Raw genomic sequence first — 27,047 nt, 5'->3', positions numbered from 1 at the left:
ATACTACTATCAAAAAAAATTTTGTGGCTTTTTCAAAATCAAATCATGCTAAATGTTTTTTTTTCCTACATGTGTTCAAAATTATTTTTCCTAACATATATCATAGAAAGTATGATGGTAATGAGGAGCAATCCATGGTTTTTCATGGTTTCTGTGGTCTTAAAGTAGCACTGATAAACCTATTGTTACTATGCAAGAAATAAAATTGCCATTGCCATAGTAACTATATTTTTCACCAAATTACCATCACTGCATTTATAGCCTTCTCTGAAATCATAATACATTTGATGTCTTTAAATAGTGTCGTTTTATTTTTTTTTAGTTTATCCATTTGAAAGTGCAGTGACTAATGTCAAGTGACAGTTTTATTGTTGCAACAGCTGTGCTATTTTAGCAGAATTTATAGTGATGCAGAACATTTGGGCACTTTTTTGAGTAGTGAATTTGATTAGTTTAGTAATTTTTAGTGAATGTCTGCATGAAGTCCATCTGGAATTCACACAGGGGGTCCTACCAGAGCAAATATAGTAATGACTATAAAGTGTAATAATAAATCTTTATTTTTAATCTGCATCTATTGTTTTCTCATTTCCCAGCTAAAAAATAAATAAATACAAGAAAATTGCATGGTTTCCACTACAAATACCATTATCAACATCACAAATCATTAATTATTAACTTTCTATCTATCTATCTATCTATCTATCTATCTATCTATCTATCTATCTATCTATCTATATATATATATATATATATATATATATATATATATATATACATATATATATATATATATATATATATATAGATAGATAGATATATATATATATATATATATATATATATATATATATATATATATATATAGATAGATATATATATAGATAGATAGATAGATAGATAGATAGATATAGTGTGTATATATTGTTATATCATTTGTTTTTAAATTATTAATTATTTCTTAATTATAAGTTCTTGAAAGTTAAGTTTATAGTTAAAGTTATGGGTTATGCGTAGAAATGCTTTAGCGCCACTGTTCCTTCTCTGGCTGTTTGTTGTGCTGGAGGGGAAGGCAATGCGCCTCCGTGGCGATAGGGGCCGCTAGTACATCTGATCCGCTCACTGTTCCAGCCGTTAGTGAGGAAGGCTACTACGGATATTACGGCAATTTCTACAGAGTAGAAGAGATAAACAAACATGTAATATTATACGTAAGACATTTTTCAATCAAAATCCATCCAATCTTTATCCTATACATTTTCTTCGAATTTTTCTCAGCGTCGTCACTTTTCACAGCGTCCAGTGAAAGAAATTAATCTTCTTTCGAGCAAAACGAAGTTGTCTTACCAATCCAAAAGAAGGACGATGGCTGGAAAAATGGCGTGAAACGATGAGCTTTACCGCTTTCTTTATCTGACTGCTGTCAGAGGTAATTTACACTCTTAATTATACAGTTTACGATAAAACAAACGCTTTATTTTAAACGAAATAAACCCATTTGACTTATTTAATGTAATAAATGTGTTTGTCATGTGTAGCACTGTATTTTGAGGATTTGTGATGCAGTTTGCTGTTTATAGTAATGGTACTTAAGTAATATATCTTAATAATAATACCTAATAATAGTAATAATACTTAAGGTCTTTCTTAAATTGTAAAACTATTAACATAAGTCCCAGTTCACAATTAATATGGTATGTAACATTGTATGTAACTAATCCATGTTTTTCCCTATTTTGTTTTTTTAGACAAGTGTCTGTGATCATCCCTAAACCCTAAAGGGAGACTGTCTGGACTGTGATTCATTTGCTCCTAAGTTCACTTGAATTAGACGTCTAAAGTCATGGCTTGGGCTCTGAAACTCCCTCTGGCCGATGAGGTGATCGAGTCTGGTCTGGTCCAGGACTTTGATGCCAGTCTGTCAGGGATCGGGCAAGAGCTTGGAGCTGGTGCTTACAGCATGAGGTCAGTCTGTGTACTAACTTAGTCTCTTTTATGTTTAGGGATGTTTAGGTCATTTCAGATTATTGGTGTGTTCTGAGACCAGTGGTGCTGGATAAATGTCATCCTCTGTTGAATTGTAGCTCTTTAAAGTACTGTATATTCGGTTCATTTGAAATTTTTGCCTTTTTGAGAAGTGTTGTTTAATCTGTTTTACATACTTACTATGTCAAAGCCAACAACTTCTGCTGGGCTGTTTAGAATGTCATGATGAATGTGTTTTGGCACATTTTGTGTCTGATCTTCCAGAGAGGCACACTCTGTGTCTTGTATTCCCTTACATAACTGTTGTGCAGAAAATAACCATTTAGAAAAGTAGAGGTCTGTTTGTGCCGGTGTTATCCTGTGTAGGCTTTGATGGAGTGTTTTATTCCATATTTAGTGTTTCATACATGTTTTAATTTACTGACAAAAAGTTCTGTATGACATGACTGCAGTGCAGTCTGCATATAATATTTTATTCTGCTAGTTTATAAGACAAAAAAAGATTTTTTATTTTAAATGGTTCAAGTAAAATGCATTCCCATGTTGATAGACAGATTCTAGCCTCATTAGTTGGTCTCCGGGTAACAAAATAGTTGTGTTATAAACCACATGTTCCAGTCCTGCTTTGCCATCTGTGATGATTTATTCCAAGATGTTTGAGTATCATTAGAAATGTGCCTTTTGAGCTTTTGAAATGTAGCTGTATGGTAAACCAAAAATGGTAAAATGCATAAGTTTTCACTTTTTTTCTTTCTCTTGTTGTTTTTCAGTGATGTGCTAGCGCTCCCCATCTTTAAACAGGAGGAGTCTAATTTACCTCCGGAGAGTGACAATAAGATTCTTCCCTTCCAGTATGTACTGTGTGCCGCCACCTCTCCTGCTGTCAAACTACATGATGAGACGCTCACCTACCTCAATCAAGGTCTGATCAGCAACACTGGCTGAAGAACATCTGAACTTTCCTTAGCTTTTATGTTTAGATGTCAATATAAATCTATTACACTGAAAACAAATGGTATAGAAACTGTTTTTCAGGCAGAAATTGGTTGAAAATTTCTCAAACAGTTAAAATAAATAGCAAATTGAATTAAACATGAAATGTTAAAATTATAAAAAGCTGAATTAGGATTTTATTGTAAATCGTGCTCCGATAATCTTTGTTTTATTTATAACTTTGAATTTTTTTTATTTTTTTTTTACAGAAACATACATTTATTCATGTTAATAGTTTATAAAAATGAACAAATTAAGTTTAAAAGGTTTGTGCTTCTGAAGATTTAGAAAATACATCACTGTATAAAACTTAAGGCCAGTGAATTAATTAAATTATTCATTTATTTATTTATTGCAAAGAAATTATTTTGTTCAGCAAGGATGCATATTAAATTGACATTTATATGGTTCCAAAAGACTTAAGAAACATTCTAATGATGCTAAAACGACGGGAATAAATTCCACTTTCAAATATATTAAAATTGAAACCTTAAAGTGCAATATTTTAAAATTTTGCTGTATTTACCATATTTCTGTTGAAAAATCTGCCTTTTTTAGCATAAGATACATTTTTCCAATAAAAATCTTGCTGACCCCAAACCTTTTGAACAATTGTGTACTTATATATACACTATCATTCAAAAGTTTGGGATCAGAACTATTTTTTTATTTAGTTTCTTATGCTCATCAAGGCTGCATTTATTTGATCTAAAATAAAGGGAAAAAAAATTATATTGTGAAATATTATTACGATGAAAAATAATGTTTTTCTGTTTTAATATACATTAAAAACTAATTTATTCCTTTTGATGCAAAGCTGAATTGTTTCTGCGTAATATTTTTTCGAAACATGATTTTTTTTTTTTTATTCTTTGAAGAATAAAACGTTAAAAATAAATCTTTGCTAACAATATACACTACAGTTCAAAAGTTTCGGGTCAGTAAAATTTTTCTTTCTCTGTTATTCAGCAAGGATGCTTTAAATTGTTAATAAGTGATAGCAAAGAGTTATATTGTTAGAAAATACTTATATTTTGTATAAATGCTGTTCTTTTTTAACTTTTTATTCGTCAAAGAATCCAGTTTCCAAAAAAACATTTGGCAGCACAACTGTTGCCAACATTAATAATTTTGATAATACATCAGCATATTAGAATGATTTCTTAAGGATCATGTGACACTTTATACTGGAGTAATGGCTGGTGGAAATTCAGCTTTGCATCACAGAAATAAATTATATATTTTTTGGTTGAACATAAGACAAACATATATACCTTAACAACGTCTGTCCACATTCACTTTCAATGTATGGAATAAATGTTTTTAATGGTATTGCAAAATTATTCCCCGATCGGCTGCAGGACAGTCTTATGAGATTCGAATGCTGGACAATCGGAAAATGGGGGAACTTCCTGAGATCAATGGGAAAATGGTGAAGGTGAGGATTTGCTGGCTGTTCTTTCTAATCCCCCATAATTCATTCTTCCCACATACAGGATTATGCTGGCCTCAAGGCTGAATCACTTTAGCTGTTGAGAATCCTTTAAGTGTTCTGCTTAATCTTGCTGTTTTATATCTGAAGAGAGCTTGCTGAATCATGTGCTTATCTCTACCACTGTTTTTCTTGTGGTTACTCCCTACAGAGCATCATCCGCGTCGTGTTTCATGATCGCCGCCTTCAGTACACTGAACACCAGCAGCTGGAGGGCTGGCGCTGGAACAGACCGGGAGACCGAATTCTTGATTTAGGTAAATATTGTGACCCTTCTGCTAACACAAAATGTAAAATCAGTAGTATAATAAGATGACTGTGAATAATTAGCATTTAAAGGTACGTTTGCTACCAATTTGTCAGTGTTGTGGAACTGCAGGAATTAAACTTTAATAACATTCTTACAACTGAAATCCTCAGATATCCCGATGTCGGTAGGGGTGGTTGATCCCAGGGCAAACCCTACACAGCTCAACACTGTGGAGTTCCTCTGGGACCCCTCGAAAAGGACCTCTGTGTTTATTCAGGTATCATAGACTGCTTTTGCTGACTTCAAGAACAGCTTTCCTAAACACTGTGAGTGGAGCCTTAAAAATCCCAACACAAGGTTTCACGTTTGTGTTTGTGTGTCTTTAATTTATCCACTCATACACACTCAATGTATTTTGTCAATGTCATAAGGAAGGATTTTGACTGTGTTAAAAGGATAGTTCATCCAAAAATGTCATAAATTACAAAACCGTATGACTGACTTTCTTTTTGTGGAACAACAAAGAAGATATTTTGAGGAATATTTCAACTGTTTTTGTCAACACATACAGTTTTCTAAGTTTTTATTTATTTTAAATATCATTCACTGATTCTTATTATTGCCTTTTTTGTTTAGGTCCATTGTATAAGCACAGAGTTCACCATGCGTAAGCATGGAGGAGAGAAGGGAGTGCCGTTCCGTATTCAAATTGACACTTTCAAGGAGAATGAGGCCGGGGAGTACACTGAGCATCTGCACTCCGCCAGCTGCCAAATTAAAGTTTTTAAGGTGGGCTGAGGCCTCTGAAAACATTTAGAATGTGATAATGCAAGTACTGTTCATTAGTGCAGTATCATTTTTGTGTAACCTTGGAATCGAAACCAAATCTTCTTAGAAAATGAGATGCTAGTACAAGGTTTGTTTTATGTTCAGCCTAAAGGTGCGGACAGAAAGCAGAAAACAGACCGAGAAAAAATGGAGAAACGAGCACCGCAGGAAAAGGAAAAATACCAGCCTTCATATGAAACCACCATTCTCACTGAGGTGTGTATCTGCTTCCTTGGAAAAAATGAGTTCGTCAGGAATAGTAAAAAAAAAAATAAGAATAGATTTTGGTTTCAAGTTTTTAATTTAATATTTTTATAATATAAAAAATCTTTTATAGCATTATTTTAATATTTGTATTTTTTAAATAGCTTTTTAATATGTGGATTATTATTTGGTTTATTATGTATTTATTTAGTTCTCTTTATTTCTGAAAAACATTGGTTTTACTAATTAATATTATTCTCTGTTATTAGTTAGATCATTTAATGTATTAATGATATTTTTAGGTGTTTTATTTACAATTATTATATTAGTATATTTATAATAACAACTTTTTTTCCCTCCCATTTGATTTTGATTGTGATATCTGGTGTTTTGTATTTGTCCAGTGCTCTCCGTGGCCTGAGATTACATACGTCAACAATTCCCCATCACCAGGTTTCAACAGCACCCACAACAGCTTTCCTGTGAATGAAGGGTAGGAAACATTCATCAGCGTTGTCTGAGCTTTATATTGCTAAAGCTTAATAGAATATTGAATAGGAAAATAGCAATTTTCGATTAAAAACGATGCAGTCATTTGTCTTCTTTGGAATCACATTTACTTTCATCTAATGGCTTATGGTTTTGCCTTGCAGAAATGGTTCACCCACTCACCAGCCGGAGCCTGTGGCACAGTTAGCAGATGTGAGTGTGTCTGTGTTCGTCTTCTCTCATATTTGAGATTCACTGCTCTCAGTAACATTCATTAAATGTTTCTAGTCACATTCTAGGATCAGCATCACTCTGTCCACATACATACATATATACACATGAGATATGAAAGGCAAACTACTACAGACTGAGACATGGTCTTGGTTAGATTCATTCCAGTGTTCTCTTGTGTGTTCTCATTTATGCATTCTACATTTTCTCATTTGAACAATGTTTTATGTTTGTACAAGCAAATGTATCTATGTTCCATTGGCATTTGTGTGGGATTTAGTTCATAACTGATCTTAATATCCACTTAACTAGTTAAGTAGTTGAGCTGTGTTGGTCAATAGCTACCATTCAGTATAGTGTGTGTGTGTATGAAGGCATGCTCCATGCTTCCATGTACATTTTTAATGTCAGGAGAACTCCAATCTTATTTTCCATACTTATCGTTGAAGCTGCTATTATAAAGTTAGTGTTTTGTTGCTTTTGCATGTTCATTAGCACATTTCAGAGTGTATGTTGCCCTTTGTAGGTTTTTGTTTTGTTTTGTTAGAACTAATAGTTTATAATATAGCATAGGGATGTGGGTGGGCAGTATGACCTAGGTATTAGTTGGTTATTTTTTCTGGAAATTCAATCCAAATTGATTATTTTATATTTGTTTTTATATTTGTTTAATATAATTAATTTAATTTAGATGTAAGGTGTATATATATATACATAAAATGGATAAGTGTAAAATTGGTAAATTAAATCATTTATAATGCTAAGTACTGAATGTAATTTTATTAAAAAATGTAAACTTGCCACAGAAATACTATGACATTACATGATCTACAGTTGGACACATTTCTACTGTTATATTATCATACTGCTCAGCCCTTACATAATTAAAAAAAATAACACATTTACTTCAGTTCAAAAGTTTGGGCTACGTTTTTTTTTTTTTTTTTTTTTTTTTCTGAAGGAAATCAGTATATTTATTCAGCAAAGATGCCTTTAATTCATCTTAAAAAGTGACTGGAACAAAATTTGTAATGTTACAAATGATTTTTATTTCAAACAATTGCTTTTCTATTGTTCAAAGAATACTAAAAAAATATCAGTGACACTGAAGATGAGTAATTTCTACAAAAAAATCAGCTTTGCCATCACGGTAATAAATATATTTTTTAAATTATAATAATATAGAAAACATATTTTAAATAGGAATATTGTGAAATATAATTACTGCTTGTACTGTATTTTAAATGTGTAAATGAAGCCTTTTTTAACTTTAAAAAGCTTTCTGACCCCACACTTTTGAACAGTAGTGTGTAGATACAGGAACCAAATTAAATGTGAGCAGCCTTAAATCAGCTTTTTACAGGCTTATCTACAATAATCATTCAGTTTGGTACCTTTTCCTGTAACAAACCTATTTTGATTTCCTCCTGCTTTTGTGATTGTATGTTGATAAACTGATAGTCTTTTAAAATGACTCCAATCCTTTATTTTTACATTAGTGTACATGCTGATGTTATGTGAGGTTTTAGCCCATTGTTTGTTTGCTTTTCCGTTTGTAACGTATAAGCCCCGCTAGTCACCACATGCTTCCTCATAACAAGATAATAACACTCGTGACAAATCTGAGATTTTAAAACTGAGAGACGTTCTGCCTTACAGTTGTCGTGCCACCTACTTACAAGAGACAGTGAAAGCAATCAGGTACATGAATTTATTTGCTAATTTGAATATGTTGAAATGTTTATTTGCCAAAGGTAACACTTGGTTGGTGTGCAAAGGTTTTATTAAATCTGTTTATGAACTCGGTTCAACTCAGGCTGGACAGTTTAAGGGGGAGTGTCTGACTTCAGTACAGGGACTGTACAATGGAAAAACAGACTTACTGTGATCAGTTTATGGTCAGTGTGCTAAGGCCTATTTTGTCCTTTCTCTTTGCCCCCGAACAAACAGAATCTGTTGCCAACGGCAACGCCACAGGAAGCACAGCAGTGGCTCCATAGAAACCGTTTTTCGCCATTCTGCCGTCTCTTCACAAACTTCTCGGGTAAAGGGACGATCAGGCTTACATAAGTGTGCATCACATTTCATACAGGCTTCTGCTCACTCAGCAACCATTACAGTGCCCCACCATTCCTTACATCACTCTCATTCAGATGACACATGCTCTCCAATCTCATTCACTCTTCATGCTGTTTTTAGAAAAAATCTTTCAGAATAGTATGAAAAACAAATTCTAGTGTGAGTGTGTTAACGGTCCTGTGATGTTACTCAGGGGCTGATCTGTTAAAACTGACCCGAGAGGATGTCATCCAGATCTGTGGACCCGCTGATGGTATTCGGCTATTTAATGCACTCAAAGGACGGTAAGAGTCCGCTGCAGTAGTCAACTAAAATTAAAGCTATAAACATATTTGTTACTTTAAATAGTCAAGTCACCATTATTTATGTAGTGCTTTTTACAGTGCAGCAACTTTACTTTATTAAACAGGGAAAACGTGTGACGTTCTCCTCTGGCCAGACAAAACCAGCAGTTTAATTCTAGGCTGCGACAAAGTCTGCAAAAAAAAAAAAAATCTATAGATGTTTAAAAATAAAAACTAAAAATAAGACAAAACACCAAAATTTTACTAAAATTAATTACAAAAACAAAAAATATAAAAAATACAAATTAATTAAATTACTAAAAATACTAAATTATTTATGTATGTAACACAGACACATGTCTTATACTCACTAAGGCTGCATTCAGTAGATCAAAAATGCACAAGAAATGGCAATATTGTTAAATATTATTACAATTTAAAATAACTGCTTTCTGTTGTAATACACTTTAAAATGTAATTTATTTCTGTGATATTAAAGATGAATTTTCAGCAGCAATTGCGGCAAGTCTTACTGCTTTGTTTTCTGGAAACCGTGATTCATCACATTTTTGCTTTTATAAATATCCTTTTGTTCAGTTTCCATATTTAGCTTTTTTCTTGGCTGTTGATGTTTACACATACTGTGCATGTTCCTGTATAGGGTGGTCCGTCCAAGGCTCACCATCTATGTGTGCCAGGAGTCCCAACAGGCGCGTGAACAGCACCAGAAGCATGAGAACGGAGACGGCTCTAGCAACACCTTCTTTGGTGAGTTAGACATGAAGTATATTAAGATCAAACGTGATTACATTGGTGCTCAAATTTTACACCGGTTTCACACTGCAAGCGTGAGCAGCGTGTATTTTTTTTCGCCATGCATGTTAAGCAATGAGTGCATTCACACCGGCAGCAGGAGCAGAACGTGAACGTTGACAACAGCTTATAAGAAATGCACAAGAATATTATGGACACACACTGAACTTGGTTAATAACACATCTGGGTAAGAGCCTATGGTTAACATATGTATTATTAAATTTTTTTTTTTATAATAACAGTGTAAACAGCGCATTCTTATATTTGAGTATGACTGAAATGACATGATAGGAGCGATTTTCCCCTCACACAAATTCCCGTGTTATAACTTTCAAGACTTCAAAACATTCAAGTTTATAACTTGACAAACCTCTAAAAACTAATTTATAGCTGTCTTTTCAAAGAAATGTATAGCTTTGGAGCCGCTGTGGTGACGCTGTACAAACGCTTCTAGTGTGAATACTCTGGTGCATCTGCAGTTACGCTCACACGCTGGTCAGGCGCCGCTCACGCTCGAAACAGGTGTTTGGATGCGATATTATTAGGGAATAATTTTTTTCTGTACCTGCACGGCCTGGTTATGTCAGGCAAAATAGAAAAGCTTAATAGAAAAGAGGCAGTAATGTTTTATTTTCTTTAAAATAATGTGCACTAACAAGAAGACCTAGGACATGTGGTGAATGGTGTCAAATAATCAGGTAAAATAAATATCACGTCTGTATTGATTTCATGTCAGATGTTTTTTTCAATTTTCCAGATTTGTCTCCCTTCTATCCTGTTATTATTTCAATGGCTATCCCTTTTTTCTGCAGTGGTTTGTTGGTTAAGGTCTCCTGTTTCTTTACCCCCATCTTAGTGTATCATGCTATCTATCTGGAGGAGTTAACAGCTGTGGAACTGACTGAAAAGTTGGCTCAGCTCTTCAGCATCTCTCCACGGCAGATCAGTCAGATCTTCAAGCAAGGACCCACTGGTATCCATGTGTTAGTCAGTGATGAGGTGAGGGCTTCCACGGGCTTTCTTTTTCTTCAATGTTTAGTCCAGAGTTTCCCAAATGGGGTTCGTGAAGCCCTAGAGATTTGTAAGGGAACTGCAGGAGTTTTGTGAGCTGATGAGAAGCCAATGATTGAATGGAATGTAAAATTAAAATAAAACACGAGGCTATACAAGTAATGGAAATAAAATAGAAATAACAATTATCAAATCAAAGACTACAATTTAAATAATTAAGCAAAGTCTTTTGCACCATGTGCACCTTGTTGCAAGTTTTGGAGAAACACTGTGCTTTTGGTTCACTTTTTACACATTTGCATGATTTACAACATTTTCCACCAGTATCACCCAAAATAAACATTTTACGATATGAAATGTTAAAAGCTTCAAGAGTTTGAACGTTTGAAAGGTAAAGTGGTAAGAGATTGTTTGCTCATTAATAAAATTTTGTCATTTACTCATCCTAAAGTTGTTCCATTTTCTGTCGAACATAAAAGAAGAATGTGGCGAACTAAACAGTTGATGACTTCCATAGTATAGGAAAAAAATACCTTGGAAGTCAGTGGGGACCAACAACTGTTGGAATTCATTCAGGTTTGGAACAATTTGAGGATGAGTAATTTTCTTTTGGTGATCCATCCCTTAAGATATAAATATTGGTAACTTGTAGTCAAAATTTTTATTATCAAATATATTTTTTTTTCTTACAGTACAACTGTAATTTACAACAGTAATAGATTGGTGTCTTTAATATTAGGGTTCAAACTAATAATAGTAATGAGAAAGATCATGAAAGAGGTCTTAGTTGGTTTCAGCAGGAGCAGAGATATTTTCGTATAAGATGAAATCATATAACTGTTAAAATTGCCATACATGATAAAATAATTGCAATGCAGTTTTTTGGCCAAGTTTTGCAGCCCTATTTATGAATAAGTTTTAAATAAACCAAAATAAAGCATTGACTGAAAAAAGTTTATATTAAATATTTAATCTGTTTGCCTTCTTGTCATTTGACCATTGGCCAAGAGAGAACTGTTAAAAACGTTGTTAAATATTTGAAATATTTACTTGAAGGTGCAGTAAATATAAGTTTGTTAACTTAACTTCTTAAATATCTGCAAACATATTATGGTATATTTTAGTAGTCAAAAACGTACATACAGTACCTTTAATCTTTGGTGTTTCTTCAAGTAAATGTTTTACGTACAAGCAGTTCGGTTGACAAAAAAAGTTTAAGAACCCCTGCTATAGGCACTTAACTTGCATTTCTTTAGATTTCTTTGCGCTAACCTGTGTTCACTATAAGAACATTCCCTTCACTTTATAAGTGTGGCAAAGATCACTTTACTGTTGATATTTGCTTTCTTGAACTTTGAAATTCATCCTCTAACAAATCCATGTTAAAGTTGTCCCTTAGGTCTCTGTCCCTAGAAGGCAGTAGTTTATTCAAGGACACATCAATGATGAGGCATGATAGTAATCCCAGGATTGTGACCCCTCCATTTTCCAGTGCAACGTTAACCCTATTGCTACTTAATAGAGGGCAAGCTTACTGCTAATGTCACACTTTGTTTTGCTTTGTTTGGTCTGAAGATACATTGCAAGAAATGCAAGCTACTTACCGAAGGCCATTTCTGCAGAGCTTGCAGAATTTGCTGCTGTGCTTGCAGTACATACATCGCTTGTCGTCAATCCACCATTGATAGCAGTTCATTTTCACAAATCAGAGCAGATTGCTTTCATACCAATTGTACACCATACTGGAGTCCACAAAACCAAGTTTGCAAAACCAAATGCACTGAGTTTGGTACCAAAAGCTCAAGTGTGGAAAATAAGAGACAGCGCTTGATGTTATCCATCAGTAATAGAACTTAGGCTAGACAGCATATTGAATTTATAATGGATGAAAACAAGGCTTTGAGGGATAGATTTACAGTCTTTACAATCGCAGGCACTCTATAAAGGTCCTAGATCACACAATTTTTGACACATCCCAGTTTCCAAAACAGTTTTATAGTTTTTGCCTACTAAACTTTATTTTTAAGAAAGATTTTTCATCCGCTGAACAATTGTATGTTATTAAACAACAGTAGAATCCATTGATACTTATGTCCCTCACAGGTTCATTTTCTCTGGTGATGAATGCCATACTTCGCACAACATTCATTTTTGAGTTCAAAATCTACTTCAAAATCCAATCAACAGCCGATGAACAGAAGTTCAAGTTCAAGTCTTGATACAGAAGAAAAGATCTGATGTTACTTCTGTTTTATCACAACTTTAAGTAATATCTCTTAATCTTTATGTTCTCATTCGAACAGATGATTCAGAACTTTCAAGATGAGATGTGTTTTGTCCTGGACACAATGAAAGGTATGAGCAAGCCAGTTTTTTTAAAAGTATTGACAAGTTGAACCCACATGTCTTTGTTTCTAGGTAACCTGTGTTTTATAACTTGTACTCTTTCGATTGATTTTGCAGCTGAAACAAACGATGGCTATCACATCATTTTGAAGTGAAAACAAAGGATGAGGGGGAGTGAACAGGCCCCTTATGTTTTTCCTAAGATTCAACCCACAGCCCCTTCCCTGCACACTTCCTGGACCTCACTGAAGATCGTTTGGCTTGGAATAATAATGGAAAGGAAAAAAGGCACCTGACCCGTTTTGAAACCTCTGCTGTTTTATCCATGGAGCTTGTGCTGCCTTTTCCCTCCAATTTCCATTTCACTCCCAAAACAATCGCAGAATTTCTATTTTACTAACTTTCTTTGCGTCAATTTGCTTTACCAGAAAAAAGTTCATAATGTGCTATGTACGGCCTTAGTGGCTCAAACAGAAAATTGGCTGCCGTTGAATACAGTATTATTTAGTGTTGTCTACCTGGATGTCACCCCCTGAGTATTTTGAGCTGCATGTGCTATAATCCCATGTGAAGTGCAGTCCACATGCCTCAGTGAACACATGCTTCATAAACAACATAAGTAGAAGGTTATGTCACAGAGATCCATGGTAGGCCCAGAGATTTCCAGGACACTTATGAAATTGCCTGTGTTTATGATGAACGTTATCGACAGTTCTCTCACCTGTGAGGAACAAGTAGACAGTCCCGTTCTTATGTTGTCCCACTCACTTTTAGCAGAGGGACAGAATCAATTAAATTTGCTCTATACTGCCACTATTATCAAGTTCAGTTTTTATGGCAGGTTCATGGAGGGCGAGCATCTTGACTTAACGCATTGCTGCGCGAATCATTTATGTTTTGTATGAGTTAATTGTTGATTTCTTAAGCCTTTTGGACGCGACTGACTGTTGAGCATGATATTAGGTTCTGTAGCTTTGATTCCAGTCGATTTTTCAGGTTTTGCTGCAAATGCACGTTATTTACTGGTGGGAGATGAATGGCAGCAGTGGGCATTATATACGTGTGTCTTTTTATTTTTATTTTTTTATATTGTCCTTAAACCTCTCCCTCTTTTCGTTTTTTCATCGTTGCATATGCTAAAATTGTTTTTTCAAGTGTCAGATTTGCAAGAGCACTATTTTATGGTATAAAAGAGAGATCATGTTTTACTTTCTTTTTCGTTTCCTTTTGGATATGACCACTGATGTACTAATCTTTCAGGTCGGGGTAAAGGAGAGAAACCTTGCACTGCGTGAGAAATGGTAGCCGGGTTAAGTGCTAGACGCAAATAGACCAAGATGTTAAAGATGTGAGGTATTGTCTGTCGTGACCCTTTACCGTGTCATTGCAATGATTAAAATGACTTACCTTGAAATTATCTGTTTTGTATGTTATATTAACTTTCTTCCTCACACAACTCTGTCTAAAACCATTTTAAGAACTTAAAATGACTTAAGATTTATGAGGTGAAAATGCTTCACAAGGAATTTTGAATTTCACAAAAAAAAAATCTGGTTAACATTGAAGTTCCATCAATATAGAAATATATTTTGCATAAAGGAAATTAAAAACATTTTCAAGACCATCAGTATTTTTTCATTATTATTATGACAAAATAATGAATAACTGTGTGACCCAAGCATGTCCTTTTGTGAAATTTACCCACCTATATATTTAGAATTTATTATTGTCAGTCTCTCGCTAATAGTGTTTGACTACAGTTTAAAGTCAACCCGACTTAGTTTCCATGGAAACCGAGCTGTAAAAAAAAAGAGGGAGGACTACAAATAGGACCAAATAGCCTAGCGTAAATGTCATAGATGGGACGTTTGTTTAAGGGACAGTTGCCCTTTATTGTTTTACACGCCTTGATCCCAAATATAACCGCTCTGAGAAACAATATCCGTTTTCCTATCCATAAAGACAACGCGTCTCCCAATGCTAACAATAGGCTCTTTAGAACTACATTTCCCGGCAGCCTCTACGCCGGTACTTCCATGACGTCACAACAAGTATATATGTGTCCCGTGCGGCATTCCTTCCTCTATTGTTACATTGTAACAAACCGGGGCAGAAGAGAGGCCCATAGGGTCCTCGGGCCGACAGATACTACACATCATTTTTGTTTTTTACTTTCCTTCGGGGTGGAAATATAACGTTGCGATTTGTCTAAACATAGCGCAGAACACAACCACCTATCAGGAGGGAAAAAAACCCCGAAGGCTCGGCTCTATTTGTTCTTTTTGAATGCAGGCATTTTAAAGGATAACCTAAAGATTTTATCTGAACTTATTGGATGCATCTGCACCGGGATTTGTAATTTCCAATGAATAAGGTCCTTGTCTGCCTTCGTCTGCCCCGTTTTAATTTTTACAGAGCTTGACTGCAACGTTGAACGCTCGCACAGCCTTCTTGATACACAAAACCCCCATTTGTAGTATATGTCAAGACTAATATCCATTGTTTACTATGCTTAAATATTCGAAAATCACTATATCTTCGTGAATAAACTGCTATTTCCTTATTGGTCTGGCCATTTCGATGGGCTGAAGTCGCTTTTGTCTGTCATGTTGTAACCTTGTGGAAGTCTGAAGCTGAAATAGGTTCAAAATCCCCAAAGAACAGAACCATCCAAATAAAGGAAGCACGAATCGAGCGACAGCTTCACCGGTTTAAAGGCTCTCTATTTCTGCCCAAGGTAAGCTTATGAGAAAGCTTTTGTTTCACTTCTGCCTGTCTTTCCCATACAGCCAAGCCTACGAGGAAAAACTAGGAAAAATGGGTTGATCATTGAACCGGTTGCAACACAGCATGCCATTTTCTGCTCTGTCATAAGACCCTCTATCTGTGTTTTCCAGTAAAGAATATAAAACTATAGGACAGACCATATGTGATGTGTCATTCCAATCATATTGGGTCACATTGTGGCAAGCCTTTTTAACATTTAGGCATATTGCTTTAAACCCAACTAGTTTTTATTGTGTTCACCTAGCACTCATTTTGCTAGTACTGTTTCATTACACTCTATTTCTCTGCTACGAGCCATTAATCCATTATTGGTAACAATTTTTGCAGTTGTGTTTTATTGATAAATGTGGTTTAGTGTTGACTATTTTACCCGTGACTAGTATTTAACTAGATTTGTTGCTTGTACTTATTCAATGCATACTTTATTAGTATTATCTGCACCAGATTTATTAGTACATATTTGTTAGGCATGCTAGTTTGGGACACGTATACAAGAGACATTTATTTCACCAATCACAATATATTTTTGTGTAATGGCTAGTCAAATTGGCTACTTTTAGTGAATTAGTAAGATACAACTAGTATTAATTGGAATACATACTACATCTCTAATGAATAGTATCCATTGCATGAAGTACCTAACAATTTGAATAGATAGTTCTATAAATACCATAATACATTACAGTACAATAAAATGAATGTATACCAAAGACTGTTAAAATTCCATTAAACACTAAAATATAGATAGCTATAGAATTAACTGACATATTTACAGCTTGTTTCTTCAATGTTAATTTTTTAACAATTAAGTGCTATCAATATTAAATGATATACTAGTTAGTTTAAAGGAATAAAAGATTCCACGGCCCGATGTTTTATAATAGTCGTTATTGCATGCTGTACCTGTTTTATAAATGTATTTCTAGCTAAAAAAAAAAAGATTTCTAATAACATGGACACCATAGTGTAAAGTGTGATGTCATACTGTAATTAATCTTCCACTTTTTGTATTGCTAGACCTCTTTAAATTCCCAGCTGCTGGTTGTGGATGGACGTGATGCATCTACAGAATGGGAATAATGTTTGCATTTTAAGAAATTGCAGAGTCACCTATGCAGAGTTTGTCGATGCTGGAAAAGAAAGACGTGATGTTTGAGTCATTTGTCTAGGATGGGCTATTTCAGTGCAGACCAGTCAAACAGGCTGATGCATAGTCAGTACTGTAAGGTGATTATTCACGCTTTCTGTCCACCTCAAATAGGCCACAGGATGTGGGAGGAGTTCTGCAAACATATTTCAGATTTCCATATGCATCCCTGCTTTTAAATGACCTGTGCTGCATTCATAACCTATTCCTTCAGTTATTTGCATCATTTGCAAATGCTATTGGAGATGGATTTTGTTTTCTGATATTTTTATAAAGATGGAGCATCCCTGGATGTATGGCATATAAATATGGTGGTAATACAACTAATCTTCTTGCTGACATATTTGGCATATGCAAACATGCTCCTACCTCTCTGCATGATATTATTTTTAGTTACATAGTTACATTTGCTGTTTGAGGCCCATATCTAGTCCTGCCAGTTTTGCACAAAAACAAAAAACTAAATTGAGTGCTTTTAAAACCCTATTACCACTTGCCAACCATCATAACTAACAAATAAAGCAGTAATTACCTCTTTACATCTAAAACGGTGATTTTTGCCATGAAGTTGCATATCTGACTAGTTTTAAAACTTGATGCATGTAGCATCTATATAGTAAGTCTCAATTTGCAAGATGAATGCTTTTAAAATGAAGATTATGTCTAGTCAAGATTATGCCATCTTGCTCAGTGGTTTTATTAACATTTATTTAGGTTTTATATACATGTAATCTACCCAAACATTTTGGGCTCAGATGAGGTGTGTTTGTCAGCATCCTTTACAAATCTTTGCTGTGTAGGTTTGGTAACATTTCAAAGCTTTCTGTTTTCACTGCATGGACACGCACATATATACACACACACGTTAGAACATATGCTTTTAAGACACTTTGAGTGTACATGATGGTGTCCAATAGTAGTGACACGCTCTGAGGAGAAATCTTGGCATGCTTCACTGAATGCAAAGTAATTGGTAGACGTACTGCATTATTTGCTTGCAGCTTCTTTACATCATTTCTGTGCATTTTACTGCATCACCACGGTAGCATTAATTATAAAAGGAACACATGAAAGTGAGGTCGGTTTCACAGCAAGCAAAAATGGACTCGCTCCTTAGCATTTCTTGTTTCTATGGATACGGTTCATTCAAGAGCGGCACACTGTGTGTCAGACACTGATGCGTAAAGCAGCGTATACTCAACCGGCATCTCTCTCATTCAATCATCCGTTTGTTTTTCGCAGGTGTTTTTGAATGTTTCAAGGTCGTAACGCATTATTTGTTGGCGATAGGTGATTGGCTGGCATGAATGTGGCTTGAATTTGTCACTACCCTGCCGGATTATTGAATGAATGATTATAAAAAAATGAATCAATGAGACATTCATATACTCAAGCGGAGTCAGGCTAATGCTATTTCCTTAGCAATTATAATCAGAGTTCATAAAATTAATCCAGTTTTTATGGATTTCACAAATCTGTGGGATTAATTCCATTATGCCGTGAGTTTAATTGTCAGTCATAATTCATGTAATCTTTTGATCATGCCGACCTTTCCTCAAAGCCACCACTAAACTGTTCTTATTCAAGCCAGCAAAAAGCCACTGACTGTTTAAAAACAGTGTTTAATCATGAAGAAAATCAGAGCCGCTCAAAGCAGTTGTATTACACAGCTCCCTCGGGCTAAAGAGGTGGTCTGATCAAACGTACTGACTCGGCCTTGTGTGACCTGTCTGGTTTGACTGAACTGGTCTCGTCATTGGCTTGGGCTTGCAAAGGCTTGTTGTTTGTAAGGTTTTAATGGGGGGTGAAAGGGACCCAAAATGTGGATGCAGTTTTTCCAAGGCTGTTGCTTTAAACCAGTTACCATGGTGATGTTTGCAGGCTTCATGATTTTTAAACAGGACTTTCAAGCTGGATGAAGAAAGCAAATGTCAAGGATTAGGTAGCAAAATAGACGATATTGCATAATCTTCCAGATTTTTTGGTTGCATTTTTATGTTATATTTGGTCACTCTGACCTTTAGAATTAGGTATTTTAAGGACTGCAGCTGTTGTTCATTGGCAGTAGATTTTGGAACAAGCTTTATGTGGAATGACAAAAGTACATTTTTCATATCTATCATATCTGTTTTTGGTTGTGTTTTAACTTGTATTTTGAAAGTGTATTCAAAATAATTTAAGTAAAAATGCTACTCTTGGACATATACATATCCTACTTGCCATGTACACTATTTAATCATTATTGTTCATGTCTAAATTTTGCCAGCAATAGTCTGTTGGACAAAGCTTTTACCTATATGTAATACCTCCAGACGCAGTGTTTCCATGGAGACAGTGTCATCTCGTGGCCTGAAGCGCAGATTCGAGGAGGTGGACAGCGGCTCGCCGTGTTCCACACCCAAAGATTCGGATGATGACATCTCTAGCAGTGACAGCGCTGATAGCTGCGACAGTCTCAATGCTCCCTCCAGCTCTCTCACACGTAAGAACACACCATAAGTTAGTATTATAATTGAGTTATTATAACAACTACTATTTGAACAATTTCCCTGCACTTTTTGTTCCTAGCCCCTGAGCTAATTCCACCTATAACATTTGCACTATTGCAGCAGTTGCAAATCAGAACATTCCAGTGTTTCTCAATAAATTTGAATGTCGTGGAAAAGTACATTTATTTCAGTAATTCAACTCAAATTGTGTATTAAATAAATTCAATGCAAAGATATTGAAGTAGTTTAAGTATTTAGTTCTTTTAATTGTGATGATTTGGGCTCACATTTAACAACAAATTAGAATATGGTGACATGCCAATCAGCTATTTAACTCAAAAACACTGAGCGTTCAAAATGGTCTCTCAGTTTGGTTCACTAAACTACACAATCATGGGGAAGACTGCTGATCTGACAGTTGTCCAGAAGACAATCATTGACACCCTTCACAAGGCCACAAACATTCATTGCCAAATAAGTTGACTGTTCACAGAGTGCTGTATCCAAGCATGTTAACAAAGTTAAGTAGAAGGAAAAAAGTGTGGAAGAAAAACGTGCACAACCAACCGAGAGAACCGCAACCTTATGAGTATTGTCAAGCAAAATCAAAGAATTTCAGTGAACTTCACAAGGAATGGACTGAGGCTGGGGTAAAGGCATTAAGAGCCACCACACACAGATGTGTCAAGGAATTTAGCTACAGTTGTCATATTCCTTTTGTTAAGCCACTCCTGAGTGTCACAGTCTTCAGCTGGTGTGCCCAGGATGGCGACCAGATGACACTGTTTTTCTGTGAGCACATGGCTTGTGTTGTGTTTGTTTGGTGCCATGTGCTCTCTCTCCTGTTGTCTGATCCCGCCCATCTTATGTCATTATTGTTTTAGTTGCTCCACCTGTGTCTCCCTCGCTAGGTTCCCTACTTATTCTCCTTGTGTCTGCAGTCCTCTGCTGGTTCGGTCTGTCATGGTTGGGTCCAGGGATGAGGCGAGGACTCAAATGGAGGAAGATAAGAGCATTTATTAATCATAAAATATAAACAAAACTACAACAAAAACTACCCCAAGGGGAAAAAAACAGCAGGCAGGGCAAGGCAAGGCAAGGCAAGGCAAGGCAAGAGGAACATACACACATCCAACAATACTCTGAACAAAACATTAATTAACAAACCAGTAGAGGACTGCAGACACAAGGAGAATAAGTAGGGAACCTAACGAGGGAGACACAGGTGGAGCAACTAAAACAATAATGACATAACAAGATGGGCGGGATCAGACAATAGACAGGAGAGAGAGCACATGGCACCAAACAAACACAACACAAGCCATGTGCTCACAGAAAAACAGTGCCATCCTGTCGCCATCCTGAGGCGTCTTACCTGGGCTAAGGAGAAGAAGAACTGGACTTTTGCCCAGTGGTTCAAAGTCCTCTTTTCAGATGAGTGCAATTTTGCATTTCATTTGGAAACCAAGGTCCTAGAGTCTGAAGGAGGGTGGCGAAGCTCTCATGGGGAAGTCTTGGCCAGTGTTAATTTTTCACAGTCTCTGATGATTTGGGATCCAATGTCATCTGATGGTCTGATTGGTCCATTGTGTTTTTCGAAAATCACTGCACCCGTTCACCAAGAAATTTTGCAGCACTTCATGCTTCCTTCTGCTTACCAGCTTTTAGAAGATGCTAATTTCATTTTCCAGCTGGATTTGCCTTTGCCCACACTGCCAAAAGCCCCAAAAGTTGGTTTAATGACCATGGTGTTGGTGTGCTTGACTGGCCAGCAAACTCACCAGGAAAATGAGAAACGAGACCACAAAATGCAGATGAGCTGAAGGCCACTGTCAAAGAAACCTGGGCTTTCATACCACCTCAGCAGTGCCACAAACTGATCACCGCCATGCCGAATTGAGGCAGTGATTAAAGCAAAAGGAGCCCCTACCAATTATTGTGTACATGTACAGTAAATGAACATATTTTCCAGAAGGCCAAAAGTTCACAAAAATTGCTATTTTTTTATTGGTCTTATGAAGTATTCAAATTTGTTGAGATAGTGAATTGGTGGGTTTTTGTTAAGTGTGAGCCAAAATCATCACAATTAAAAGAACAAAAGACTTAAACTACGTCAGTCTGTGTGCATTGAATTTATTTAATACACAAGTTTCACAGTTTGAGTTATATTACTGAAATAAACTTTTTTCACAACATTCTAATTTAAGACCTTTAGTAAGTTGTGCAACCAAGTTGGCAATTTACATTTGTTTGCAATAGCCACAGCACCCTTATCCATAGATGTTTCTGGACCAACATTCTTGTTGAAGCAACATTGCTTTTAAACTATCAGATTTTAAGAGTGGGTTTAAGGTTAGGCTTAGTCTTATAGCTATTTAGATGTTCGTGATTATGGATGGGGGTCAGAGTAAGGTTTAGTTTACCTTTTTAAAAGAATGCTTTTCAAGGACCAACAAAGAAAATTGTTTCAGGAACATGTCCTACTTGGGCATTGTGGCTAATGCAGCAAGACTTGAGATAAAAAAAAAAAAACTCTTAAACACCAATTTGGGATAAAGTGAGACTTGGTTTGAACCACAGAATTGTCATTTAAGGAGGCATAGGATGAGTACTAATGCAATAGATCAAAACATTATTGTTTATGGTGCCCCTTTATCTTGTTTCTGTAGCCCCCTCGATTCTCAGAAGACACAAAGCATCTTTAGGTCGTAAGCAGGTACGCTTTGATGCGGTGACAGTCTATTACTTCTCCAGAAGGCAGGGCTTCACCAGTGTGCCCAGTCAGGGTGGCAGCTCCCTAGGCATGGCACGCCATCACTGTGCTATACGACATTACACCCTTGGCGAGTTTGCACGAGAACAAGAGAGCAGCCACAAGCATGTGCTGCGTCAACACCTGCGGCAAGAAAAGCTCAACGCTCGCAAGTTGAAGGTCAGTTGTGTTGTTGGTCATTGTTCTGTTGTAGCTTCTGTTCTTCCTACAGGATTCTGCTTTTGTTGTAGAGTAGCCATTTTGTTTTGATTTTAAGACCTCTTTACCTGACTTTTCCCAGCTGACACGGAATGGAACTGTGGATTGTCCCGAAGCAGAGTTGCTTACTCTAGACGACATATCCGATGAGGATCTGGACGTTGAGAGTGTAGAAGTGGACGAATGCTTTTTCTTGCAGCCTCTTCCGACCAAGAGACGTCGGGCACTACTGAGGGCCTCAGGTATTGCCCGCATAGATGCCAGAGAAAAGGCTGAGCTGCGTGCCATACGTTTGTCCCGGGAGGAGTGTGGTTGTGACTGCCGCTTCTACTGCGACCCTCGGCACTGCGGTTGCTGCCAAGCTGGAATTAAGTGCCAGGTAGGACAATAGTTAAAATTCTTAAAAGACTTAAGATGAGTCCAGTTGGCCCAGGGGTGTCCCATCCTGCTCCTGAAGGGCCACCTAAAATACATGCTCTTTCTCTTTTATCTTGTTCCAAAGGTGGATCGGATGTCTTTCCCATGTGGCTGTACCCGTGATGGTTGTGGTAATACAGCTGGGCGCATTGAGTTCAACCCTCTTCGTGTGCGTACCCACTATCTTCACACGGTCATGAAACTTGACCTTGAAAATAGAAACCTGTTGGGTGTAAGGTCTGGAGAGGTTTGTGGGGAAGAGACAGAATTAGTCTCTTCTTCATCTCTGTCTCTTTCTCCCTTGGACTCGGATGTGGAGGTGGAAAGCCAAAGCATTCAGGAGCTGCAAGAGGAGCAGTGCGATAGCCTGGAGCGTGAGAACGAAACAGCCGTGCTTCATCTACAAAGTGCAGAGGAACGGGAAAGGAGACTGGAACAAGAGGAGCAGCAGGTTGAGGAGGCTCAGACCACTGACCCAACCCTTTGCCTCCTGCAGGGTGCCCTCACCAGCCAAGCTGGGATGGAGGGCATTGAAGGTGTTGAGGGAGTCCTTTTAGAAGGCCCTTTTCCTGAAGGTACCACTCTGCTGTGTATTACAGAGAACCATGCGGATGAACAGACCGAGCAGAGGCTGCTCAAAGAGCCTGCTTCTGTCCTCTATTATCAGGTAGGTCATGTTGAGACAGCAGCCTTTGAGACACTTCCTGCACAAGTAGAGGAGGTGGTGAGTGAAGGTGGGGATCCAGATATGGAGAGCGATAGGCAAAAACAAGAAACCTGCGGGCAGGATTCAGCCAAGAGCTTGTCTGTTGAAGTACCTCCACCTCTCAAGGATGGGGGCGAAGAACATCTTTGTCCAGAACAGGCCTCAAATGAAGGGGAATGCCTCGAGACGTGCCTGGCTCTGGATGAAAAGGCAGTACAACTTCCTCCGGAAGTGTAGCGACCGTCCCCTCTGCAGATGTTTTGCACAAGTTAGTCATTAAATTCAAAGAGAGCCTACTCCACACAGTGCGATATGTTACAACACTGCATAATGTTATTCAATGTTAAAGAAACAAGTTACCTTCATGGGTTTGTATCCAATCTAGCTGGAGATAAGCATGTACTGTGTTTGAAGTAGGTTGTCCGTTGTAAAATAAGTTATATAAAAAAAATACTAATAAAAAAATAGAATAATTTACTTTAAAAAAAAAATGAAAAAAGAAACTCAAGAAAAGCTGAGGTCCTGATCTGACAAGTGTTTGTTTTTCCAGTATGGTATCAGTTTATTAATTGATACTAGTGGGGAAAAGTGGCCTTTATGTCGAGGAGCAAGCATTTTCAGGATTATCCAGGGCCTTTGTTTCGCCTTTCCAGTTCGTAGAGTTTCCGAAACGGCACCCCAATAACTAATTGGCACTGTCAGGAGGGTATATGCTAACGCTATGTTCATGTCTTGTCGGAATTATCACAATTATGAGATGACAACTATTAGCTGTTCATATACTCAGTATCGATGACAAAGCTTATAATGTCAAAATGTATCAACGCAAAGCTTTGTTGTTTATTAAAAAAAATAATAATAAAATCACAATAACCTTGGAATGGATCTTCCATAAAATTAAGTTTTTTCCAACCTTGGAATTACAAAAGTTTCCAAAGGCCTTAAATGGTTTTTAATACTCAGAATCCTGTAATTATGGTAATTCGTTAAGGGCATGAATGCAACATTAGTAATATGCTTATGAATAATGCTATCTCAGTGCTCACGCTAAGACAAGGGGTTGCTAATTTCAGAAAAGGGTGTTGTTTGTAGCATCCTTCCTGTGAATAGACCCAACGATCCTGGAAATACTTGGTTTTCATGTACTGTACAAGTGTTTTGCTAAGAGCTAGCATGAAGATGAGTGAAAAAGCTGCTTGTTCTTTGTATGCACGTTGAAAACTTGATTATTTTGAACATGCTGAGAGGGGATCAGGAGGATGAATGTGCAAGCCATTTGCACCGCAGTTATTTACTGATTTATTGTAGTCTTGACCTGACACCGTTTGAAGCTGTAGCCTACCGTCCCAGTTTGTGGACGTTTATTTATTTACCACCGCTTTGTATTGTTGGAGCGACGACAATGTGTGTGAGTATCGTCATCTACAATCATTTATCTTTTAATTTTTGGGGGGGGTGTGTTTTAATTTTTCAGTAGTGATTGAGATCATACACATTTATTGCACATCAAAGCCTTTAAAGATTACAGAAGACATTTATGGGTAAATCTCATGAAAACACATACAGGTCACATTTTTTAAAGAATTTTTTTGACTTTATTTTACCACCATCAATGGCATGTTTTTAACATTTTGTGAAATGGAGGCGATTATATATTTTAAGTTTGACTTGCACATTGGCTTTTTTTGTTTATCTCATTAGGCCACAGTTTTAACCAGTCCTGATATTTAAGCAACATTACAAGTCAACAATGCACCAAATTTTTTGCGTCCAAACCCTCATTTAAACCCTGTGAAGACCATCTTTCTTGCCTCTGTATCCTTACTGTTCTTCTGTGTTGCATTTTATAGTCCATCCCTCTTTCATCCCTCTTTGTTTTAGAATATGAAAATGTTGAAGAAAATTTTACTTGGATTTGTTTTATTGTTGTTTTGTTTCACTTCTGTGTAACGTTAAAGTCAAAGTAAAAATGTAAACGGTTACATTAAAAAAAGGTGTCTTCAAATAGTTAAATGAGTTATGTGATGTTGCTAAATTATTTAAACGTGAGGAACCCAAGAAATTTGTCATTTTGCAGTGTGTGTGTGTGTGTGTGTGTGTGTGTGTGTGTGTGTGTGTTTGCACGTGTGCCAGAAAGATTCATGCTGCTTTGTCAGATGAACCAATGTTTATGACTGCAGTATGGGGTCATTATATTTCAAAAGGTGCTCTTATTTTAGTTTTTACATATTAATATTAACACTATATGTAGAGTCAATGTAGAGAGAGAGAAAAAAGAAATGTTAAAAATCCACAGTGGTTGTAAATGCAAATGTTGCTGTTATCTCTCTGCTTCAAGTTTACTCATCCTTACTACACCCTTTAGTCTGGAGTAAATGAGATGCTTAATTATGTGATTGCATTAGCTAAAATGCAGCATGTGAGGCTAATCATGAATTTGTTAGCATGGTTGCGCCCTCATATGACTTTGCATTGTAAAGCTCCAAGCATTAAGTTTGATTCAGACCTATATCTGCAATAATTAAGTGTTTTGCAAATGACCAATCAAGAAGGATTTTGTTTTATACTGTTACTGTGTTTAAAAAAAATCTTGCTTTATTTTTTGCCTCATTGTATGTTAGCATGTCTCTTTGTCTAAGTTTACTGAATGATCTTGATGTATTGGCTATGTGTGTTTGATGTCTTTTTTTGTGTGTGTGTGTGTGTGTGTTGAACACGTGGAGAAATAATATGCCACCTCCACACATTCCTTCAAACTAGTTTGGTCTGTAGCAGTGTCTGAGCTAGAAACTGGTGTGTCCTTAACACGCTGGTATGAGGGCCTGCTATTGTCCAAAACATGAAAAAGAATCAGTCTTGTTTGTTGATCATTATTTTGATGTATGAACATCCACCAGTCCAGTGGTCCTAAAACTACTGGCTTTAAAATGAGGCCTGAATGTCTCACATGCTAATGTACCTAGCTGTAGCTGAAACGCTAAGTATCTTTTAGTCTGACATATTTTTGTTCTTCATGTCACCTCCTTTAAGTACTCAGATTTGAGACCACTACAGTAATTGAAAAACAACTTGCATTATGATTGTATTCGTTTATGTTTGTGTGCGTTAGAGGCGCTTTATTAATAAGGTTGAATGGTGTTGAATTCTACCTGTAAGAGTGACTTATGCTAACTGTTGCCTACAGAGGAGACAAAACATACAACGTTTTATATGAAAATGTGAGTGAAGTAAAATCTAAAATGAATAAAACAAATGTGTCCATCTTAATGTGAGCTTGTTGAGTTGCATGAAATCAACGTATTAACTGTTATTCATGAAAGAATCAAAATTACCTTGCCGCACAGGAACGATCGGTTTTCAAGTCAAACTCAACCGACTGTGAAAATCACAGGAAATAAAAATTTAACTTTAAAATACAGATTGTACAGTGTCGAAAGTATGAAATTGTTTATCGCTACTATTCGTGTTAACGTGGTAATATAAAATATTGTAACTAACAAAGTCGTCCGTCAGTCAATTTATT

The 27,047-nt window shown here is 36.4% G+C and overlaps 2 protein-coding genes across 5 annotated transcripts; both read left to right on the top strand.

Annotated features, from left to right (window-relative positions):
* The first annotated feature begins 1,069 nt into the window (after positions 1-1,069).
* tfcp2 (transcription factor CP2) lies at positions 1,070-14,421 on the top strand. 3 transcript variants are annotated; one of them, XM_052593962.1, is made up of 18 exons: positions 1,070-1,211; positions 1,297-1,429; positions 1,749-1,965; positions 2,757-2,908; positions 4,341-4,417; positions 4,623-4,728; positions 4,892-4,998; positions 5,358-5,510; positions 5,655-5,765; positions 6,158-6,246; positions 6,407-6,455; positions 8,133-8,174; positions 8,424-8,517; positions 8,746-8,836; positions 9,498-9,604; positions 10,507-10,649; positions 12,965-13,016; positions 13,125-14,421. In XM_052593962.1, exons 3-18 carry the CDS (start codon positions 1,844-1,846, stop codon positions 13,160-13,162), a joined length of 1,533 nt encoding a protein of 510 aa, XP_052449922.1. In that variant the 5' UTR covers positions 1,070-1,211; positions 1,297-1,429; positions 1,749-1,843; the 3' UTR covers positions 13,163-14,421. The 3 variants fall into 3 exon arrangements, with proteins under 3 accessions (XP_052449922.1, XP_052449921.1, XP_052449923.1); XM_052593961.1 differs by having other exon boundaries at positions 1,141-1,429; XM_052593963.1 differs by lacking the exon at positions 8,133-8,174 and having other exon boundaries at positions 1,141-1,429.
* A 621-nt stretch (positions 14,422-15,042) lies between these two features.
* csrnp2 (cysteine-serine-rich nuclear protein 2) lies at positions 15,043-26,791 on the top strand. Of its 2 annotated transcripts, XM_052593960.1 has the most exons (6): positions 15,091-15,744; positions 16,812-17,021; positions 19,254-19,423; positions 22,100-22,362; positions 22,484-22,780; positions 22,904-26,791. In XM_052593960.1, exons 3-6 carry the CDS (start codon positions 19,267-19,269, stop codon positions 23,759-23,761), a joined length of 1,575 nt encoding a protein of 524 aa, XP_052449920.1. In that variant the 5' UTR covers positions 15,091-15,744; positions 16,812-17,021; positions 19,254-19,266; the 3' UTR covers positions 23,762-26,791. The 2 variants fall into 2 exon arrangements, with proteins under 2 accessions (XP_052449918.1, XP_052449920.1); XM_052593958.1 differs by lacking the exon at positions 16,812-17,021 and having other exon boundaries at positions 15,043-15,744.
* The last annotated feature ends 256 nt before the right edge of the window (positions 26,792-27,047 follow it).

This window comes from Carassius gibelio, chromosome B23, assembly GCF_023724105.1.
Source record: "Carassius gibelio isolate Cgi1373 ecotype wild population from Czech Republic chromosome B23, carGib1.2-hapl.c, whole genome shotgun sequence".
In the NCBI taxonomy this organism is placed as follows: Eukaryota; Metazoa; Chordata; class Actinopteri; order Cypriniformes; family Cyprinidae; genus Carassius; species Carassius gibelio.
Note: the sequence above shows the minus strand (reverse complement) of the source record. Positions and strands in the feature narration are given on the sequence as shown.

Bases quoted from the DNA above. Each gene is read 5' to 3' on its own strand.
- tfcp2 (XM_052593962.1), top strand. From the start codon at position 1,844: ATGGCTTGGGCTCTGAAACTCCCTCTGGCCGATGAGGTGATCGAGTCT. The intron at 4,418-4,622 runs GTGAGGATTTGC...TACTCCCTACAG, and splicing joins TCAATGGGAAAATGGTGAAG to AGCATCATCCGCGTCGTGTT. The intron at 8,518-8,745 runs GTAAAGGGACGA...GATGTTACTCAG, and splicing joins TCTCTTCACAAACTTCTCGG to GGGCTGATCTGTTAAAACTG.
- csrnp2 (XM_052593958.1), top strand. From the start codon at position 19,267: ATGGAGACAGTGTCATCTCGTGGCCTGAAGCGCAGATTCGAGGAGGTG. The intron at 22,363-22,483 runs GTCAGTTGTGTT...GACTTTTCCCAG, and splicing joins TCAACGCTCGCAAGTTGAAG to CTGACACGGAATGGAACTGT. The intron at 22,781-22,903 runs GTAGGACAATAG...CTTGTTCCAAAG, and splicing joins AAGCTGGAATTAAGTGCCAG to GTGGATCGGATGTCTTTCCC.